This window comes from Temnothorax americanus, unplaced genomic scaffold (genome assembly GCF_048541705.1).
Source record: "Temnothorax americanus isolate GAGA-0224 unplaced genomic scaffold, ASM4854170v1 Scaffold167, whole genome shotgun sequence".
NCBI lineage: Eukaryota > Metazoa > Arthropoda > Insecta > Hymenoptera > Formicidae > Temnothorax > Temnothorax americanus.
This window is the reverse complement of record NW_027509304.1, coordinates 99466-106371: the sequence shown is the minus strand read 5'-3', so window position 1 is coordinate 106371 and position 6906 is coordinate 99466. Positions and strand designations below refer to the sequence as shown.

Below are 6906 nucleotides of genomic sequence, written 5' to 3'. Positions count from 1 at the left end.
CTCCCCATGCAAGACGGAATCTCGGAAAACGGAATCTCGGAATCATTCCGATTGGTTAGTCCCATGAGGCTATTGGTTAGCGGGGAGCACCCGCAGAGTATGGAGGATTCACACCGCGTCCGATGTTCGACGTACGACGATCCGACATCCAATAGGAAATTTTTGTCTCTAAAATAAATTCTGTTATTGGATGTCGGATCGTCGAACATCGGACGTGATCGGACGCAATGTGAATCCTCCATTAATAAGACGAACTCAACAGTTGTGCAACAGTCGTGTCTGCCGAACGCGCCCATTGCGTTCCGGAAAGCGCGCACCGCGCGCACGGTCGAGCCTTTCGCGGAAAAGCAGTTCCTGATTGGCGGATCAGTGGTGAGTGGCGCGACTTCTGAATGCGGACGTCGATTCTCAAGCTCTTGACACTTTGCCCGAATAAACAGTTCAAGCTTTCTTTCTTTTTTTTCTTCCTTAAATTGCGAATATAAAAAATACGAGAAAGCGCAGATATCGTTCTTTGAAGCTGCTGCACTCTTTCTGTGCAATATATATTCTTCATTCCCCTTAATTTTCTCTAATTTAAAAAATTACCTATCCGTTTTATTTTGAGAAAACGCAACATACGCAGAGTTAACGAAAAATTACAAAACGACAGAATAACTGGTAAAAAAAAATAGTCGTAAGGACGCGGAGTTTTATAAATTCGTATTTTCTCTTTCTTATCTACTTTGAAAGAGATAAGAAGACTCTTCTATAGACTATTGATAAACCATATAATTTTTTCATTCTTTTCCTAAATTATGCAAATACATCAATTATTATCTTATTATCTCGAAAATATAAACAAAAATATCGAAACCAATTTTTTCCCATTTCACATATGATCTCGAAGAAATGCAAAGATCATTCCTCGCGATTGATAGATAAGCAGATAAAAAAAGGGCGATTCGATCCAACGAGATAGGTATAGCGAACCTCGTGCGCCCATCGCCCATTTTGCCTATTTCTCCGCTTTTCCTGACACGCCCTGTAGAAGGCGGAAGGCGGACCTAATTGACGGAAGCCGAAGGAAAACGCGCGGGTCTTATCGGAGCCGAAGCGATCCGCCGTCGGAGGGTTCCACGGTGAGTCCAGGTTGTTCACGTCGACCCCACGGACCCCGTTGAATGAGAGACGCGCGCGTGCACGATGACCCGCCGTCAGCAGTGATCGTAGCCGGCGCCGCGCGGGCCGCGCCACGACATGGCGACCGTCAAGGTAACGGAGCAGAAGGTTATCCTGTGCGGCGAGTACGGCGTCGGCAAGTCGTCGATATTCCGGCGCTTCGCCAACAACACGTTCGTCGCCAGCAGCGACCGCAAGTCGACCCTGGGCCTCGACAACATCGACAAGGAGTACGTCGTCGAGGACCGACGAATACGCGTGAGTGTCAACTTGTTACGTGCATTGTGGGTCAGTTGCTTCTTTTCGTGAGATGTGCACCGATCACTTTGTCCTCTTTTCATCGTTTTCCCTTTACCGATCGTCAAGTTGCACGTTTTCGCTTGTCAGTCGCCCTTCCACAGAATCCGAGCTGCGTGCATTGAACTTCCAAGATTGTAACAGACTGAAATCAGTAAGCGTACGTACGTAAATATTGGAGCGTTTGATCCTTTATCCTTTGTGAAAGTCACGCGACTGAATTTACATACCGATACGTTAAACACGAGGCTCTAACAAGTCCTGCGCGACGTGCCTCACTCGATTGACGCTTATACATTGTGCGATACAGTTGATACAATTTAAACGATGCTCGTCAAAGTACTCACAGAAAATAAATATAGCACGGCTACATTTCTGACTTTGCACCTTTTATTCTTCTCAGCTGCAACTATGGGACACCGGCGGTATGGAAAGAGTGGCGTCCGTTACCTCGAGTTACTACAAGTTTGCAGAAGCTGCCATTCTGGTGTTTGCCCTGGATAACTCGACGTCGTTTCATTCGTTGTCTCAACATTTGCTCGACATAGTTACGTATGCGGAGAACGCGAAGATATTCCTTTGCGGGAACAAGAGCGACTTGGAGAGCGTCGCGCCGCAAGTCACAGACGCGGAGATGGAACAATTCTGGTACTTGCATAGTTTCTAATAGTTGACCGGTGTATATGCCTATGTTTATATGTGTGAACAACAAATTACAAAAAAATTAAAAATTTTTTCCAGCGAACAATGTCACAATCTGATCTCGGGGATATACAAAACGTCGTGCAAAACCGGCGAAGGGGTGAACGAGATGTTCGAGGATATAGCGCAACATCTGGTTGAGGCTAATCGATCGCGAATGGAGCTTCACGAGATGGACAAGGATCGATTTAAGATCTCGTACGTCGACGAGGCGACTGACCCATCGTGTTTGTGCTAATCTGTAATTAATAATCGCGAATACGCGAGTCCAGTCTTTGAGAATCTTCTAGGCTCGATGCGGATTGTAAGAGAAACAAAGCGAAACCTTTCATATCGAGCCCTTGTCGCGCGTGACTTTCCTATGAGGGAAGGTTGCGTCTCGCGGAGAAAAAAAGAGGAAGAGGTCGAGAATCTGTAAACGTGAAGCACGTGATATAAAGCCTGTTCGTTTTCGCTACATTTCTGAACTAGCGTAACAAGTTAGAATGAAACAAATATAATTTTCTTTTAAGCGGGGAGCACACACTTCTGCACAACGCATACGGCGTAAGCGTAAGAAAACTGCGTGGTCTATCGGACCACGTATGCGTTGCGCATAAGTGTGTGTCCGGGCCCTTGTTCTAACTTATTGCACTAGCTCAGAAGTGCAGCAAAAACGAACAGGCCTGTACACGCGCAAGTTGCGTGTCACGATCGGTATTATATTATACACTTGATCAATATACATACTATATATACTTAAGTTTGTAAAGGCTACGCGATAACTAGTGCTGTGTCCATTTGATAGTCTTCAAGTCGATGCCATCTTCTACCATCTCCCACAGTGGACTGCAAGAAAACGAGGATATTAGAATTTTTGTATGGGCCTTCGCGTAACGTCGTCCCGGCTGCGAAATGTACAATAGATATAGAGATAGAGCGATAATCGCGCGATCTCACGATACGTCCGACGACAAAGTTGTTCCCTCCGCGAAACGAGATTACAACCGTTTCGATTCGTTAACGCCAAAGTATAACGTGTACGTAAGTCTAAAGTAGATCCTCTCCGTCGCGTCTCAATCTCATACTCTCGAAACGAACGTTTGTACGACACGTGACAAACGCGTTACCTCATCTCCCGAAGTCGCTTCACATGCTGTATCGTGCTGTCCGCCGTGTAATCGATTTCCTCGAGTGTCGTAAATCGTCCGATGCCGAACCTAGTTGGACACAAGTCGTAAATTTAATCGCTAGAGTATAAAGCCATTATTGCTAACGATGAAAGTTTCTTTATCTCCAAGTATTATACCTGATACTGGAATGAGCCAGATCCTCCGAGGCACCGATCGCTCTCAGCACGTAGCTGGGCTCCAAGCTCGCGCTGGTGCAAGCCGAGCCGCTGCTCAGCGCCACATCCTTCAAAGCCATTAATAGCGATTCACCTTCCACGCACGCGAACGATAGGTTCACGCAGCCGGGATACCAGGCTACGGGGTCGCCGTTTCGCACGACTTGTGGCAAATTTGACAACAACTTCTCGATCAGGTGACTCGACAGCGTATTGATGTATCTGTGATCGTACTGGAAAATAAAATACAGTGTAGATTTTTAATACCTTTTATGGCATCGATCATATGTAGCGGGACTTTGTGTTTCACTTACGTCCATTTCCGTCTGCGCCAACTCGCAAGCGGCACCCAATCCTACAGCCAAAGGTGCTGGCACAGTACCGCTTCTCATCCCTCTCTCTTGTCCACCGCCGCTTTGCAACGGCTCCACGCGCACCCGCGGCCTTCTTCTAACGTACAGGGCTCCGATACCTTGGTGAATCATCAGCAAAATAGATTTATAAAGACTAGACAAGTACCCAGCTTTTTTTTTTATGAATATAGAACAATTTTTACAACTTGTTGCAAATGAAAATTGTATAGACAAGATCGTATAACTTCTAATATATAACTTCTGAAAACAAGTTTATATTTTTTTGTCACAGTACTATTTACTATCTAAAGCGACATATAGAAAAGAGAAATAGGTACGTTATCTTTTCATAATAATAAATTGTACAATAAAGATTACCTTTTGGGCCATATAGCTTATGGCCACTGATGGATAAAAGATCAATATTCATAGCGTTAACATCGATTGGCACTTTGCCTATGGCTTGCGCAGCATCCGTGTGGAAAAAGACCTTTTTCTTCCTGTACAATTAAAAAGCAAAAGGAATTAAGAGACAACTATAACAGAATAATTATAGCGTTGAAATCTTGATACTCGCCTACAAATGGCGCCAATTTCTTCGATAGGCTGTTTGACACCGATCTCGTTATTCACCATCATTACGGAAACCAGGGATGTGGATGGCCTAATGGCTGCTTCCAATTCCGTGAGATCGATAAGACCATTTGACTTGACAGAAAGATACGTTACGTCAAATCCTTCCGCTTCCAAGGCTCTACATGAATCCAGTACGCACTTGTGCTCCTAGATACAAGCAACCATTTGTAGATTCACGCGTCACATTTATTAAGAAGGAAAAAATTATTATAAAGATCGCTCACTGTCTGGGTCGTCACAACATGATTCCTTTTGGATTTGTAGAACCTTGCTACGCCTTTTACAGCGATATTATTGCATTCTGTCGCTCCAGAAGTAAATATCACTTCCTTCTTTTCCGCTCCTATCAAATCTGCGACTTGCTGTTGAAAGCAGACGAATAATTCTCTAGATCGTGTAACCGTAGAATGTAAAAATCTAAAAATACCGACCTGGCGAGCGTGCTCGACCGCTGCTTCCGATTCCCAGCCGTACATGTGAGTTCTGGAATGTGGGTTACCGTGGTACACCGTCATATACGGCATCATCTTATCCAACACTCGGGGGTCCTAGCAATTCATTATCCTGTACGTTATTTTCACGAGCATACATGACGTACGTCTCGCGTGACATCACAGGCTGAACTTACCAGTGGAGTAGTAGCTTGGGCGTCCAAGTAAAGAGCTCTACCTTCCATCGGGCCCTTTTTATACTCGTCCGTGATGGGAGCTACATCGAACAAGCGATCGCTATTAAAAACTGCAAGTTAAACCACCCTGCATCAACCGACAGTGTCAACGTCAACACTCACATTCATGTTCGGTGACCTCGGACAATTGTTGACCGCGCGTGTGCAGACGGCGATCCTTCGCGCGACGCAACGCGAAGATCAACGTCCTTGTCGACCGAAACATCCTCAATCGTTGCCTGCGGCTGCTCTCATAAAGGTAAACCACGTATTCCAAGAGCTCGCATGTTACGTTCTAACCTCGCAACTTCAGCTGCGGGCTGCGGCGCACCGTATTTTGCCGAAACCCGAAACAACAGCGGCCAGCGGCGAGTGAAGCGCCGACGCGCTGATTGGCTGTCAGGAGAATTCTTTATCGGATAGCCAATCGAGACATCGAGAGGCTCATGACGTGCGTGCCTCCACGTGTGAGTTGCACGCGTCCACGCGAGCATGACAAATGCAGAATCAATCGGGTCTTTCTTCTTTTTTTTTGTAAGGTATAAGATCAGAATATAAGATCCTTGTCAAACTTTTTGAACATCACGAACATAATACTGCAATTCTCGTTTACAGTTGGAGGAAAGTTTTTCAACAACCTTGCTTTTATTGATGTTTATATGTTAATAACAATTAAGAGAATATCTCAACTCAATTTTAATATACGTATAATAATCAAAAGCAATTAACTTTTATTTGTATGCCTCATACTTTTATTTTTTGTTATACATAAACGTATCGTAACGCATCATTAATGCAACATATACAAATTTTACGTACTTGAAACTGAAAAATTGATGTCAAAATTATCTCGGATTTTCTCAGGTTTATCTCAAGTTTTATATATCGCACAAGAGTATCCTGATATCATGTACTATATCTAATAGGGAATATGACATTGCAAAGTATGGAAAATATAAAAGAAGCGATGGGGAAAAATAGCGACGAGACACTGGGGATTAGGACTTTTGTATAATTAATTCATACTTTTCTGCATGTTCCAAGCATGCTCCTGCGACCGCCTGGCCGACACGTCGTTTGGGGAATGGTTGTTATTATCACGAAGGGCGCAGCGTCCACAGGTACACATTCCAGTTGAAAAGTGATCTCGTTTACACCTAATACCCCTTTGGGCGCACATGGACCGCCTACAGTTCTGAGAGGGTAACACGTACCGTTGTAGGGCACCACGCCGTCCTCCGAGCAAGGATTCTCCACACAACGTGGGAGCACCTCGTTCTTGGGAAGTACGACGTAATTCCTGGATGAACATGGACCCTGCCTGTAGGCTTCGTGGCAGGCGTCGTTTAACGGAAAGTACAGGAATCGTGGCCTGCAGTCGCACACCCAGGAATTCCTTGCACCACTGCCTGGGTAAAGGAGCATGTTTTTCGGGCAACTGTCCGGTATTGACACGGGTATACGATCCGTTATCATCTGCGAGAATGAGTATACATTATAGGTACATAAAAAAAAGCTCTTGGAGAAATTCTGTAAATATTATATTATATTAATATTATATATATATTACCGTAGAGTTACCACCGCTGACGTGGGACGTCTCTTCGTCAGTCGGGAATATCAAATCCTGGCCCCGTATCACGTAATTGTACATAAGAAATACAAATCCGACGTACCAACGCTTCATCCTTGCTATCTCAGACGAGACTGTGCGAGAAGCGAGAATGCCGTTGAAAATGCCGAAAAGAAGGATAGAGAAGTAC

General features: G+C 44.7%; 3 protein-coding genes across 3 annotated transcripts; 1 reads left to right on the top strand and 2 right to left on the bottom strand.

Annotated features, from left to right (window-relative positions):
- The first annotated feature begins 981 nt into the window (after positions 1-981).
- Positions 982-3756, top strand: Rabx6 (RAS oncogene family member RabX6). Its single transcript, XM_077403058.1, has 3 exons — positions 982-1419; positions 1862-2106; positions 2200-3756. Exons 1-3 carry the CDS (start codon positions 1240-1242, stop codon positions 2396-2398), a joined length of 624 nt encoding a protein of 207 aa, XP_077259184.1. The 5' UTR covers positions 982-1239; the 3' UTR covers positions 2399-3756.
- Nfs1 (Nfs1 cysteine desulfurase) lies at positions 2841-5508 on the bottom strand. Its single transcript, XM_077403053.1, has 10 exons — positions 5267-5508; positions 5105-5184; positions 4908-5024; positions 4701-4838; positions 4414-4623; positions 4219-4336; positions 3802-3959; positions 3449-3720; positions 3270-3359; positions 2841-2988 (listed from the first exon to the last, which is right to left on the bottom strand). The coding sequence occupies exons 1-10, from the start codon at positions 5367-5369 to the stop codon at positions 2925-2927; spliced, it is 1350 nt and encodes a 449-aa protein (XP_077259179.1). The 5' UTR covers positions 5370-5508; the 3' UTR covers positions 2841-2924.
- A 613-nt stretch (positions 5509-6121) lies between these two features.
- On the bottom strand, positions 6122-6849 carry LOC143895732 (uncharacterized). The gene is made up of 2 exons (XM_077403059.1): positions 6714-6849; positions 6122-6619 (listed from the first exon to the last, which is right to left on the bottom strand). Exons 1-2 carry the CDS (start codon positions 6828-6830, stop codon positions 6164-6166), a joined length of 573 nt encoding a protein of 190 aa, XP_077259185.1. The 5' UTR covers positions 6831-6849; the 3' UTR covers positions 6122-6163.
- Between the last annotated feature and the right edge of the window lie 57 nt (positions 6850-6906).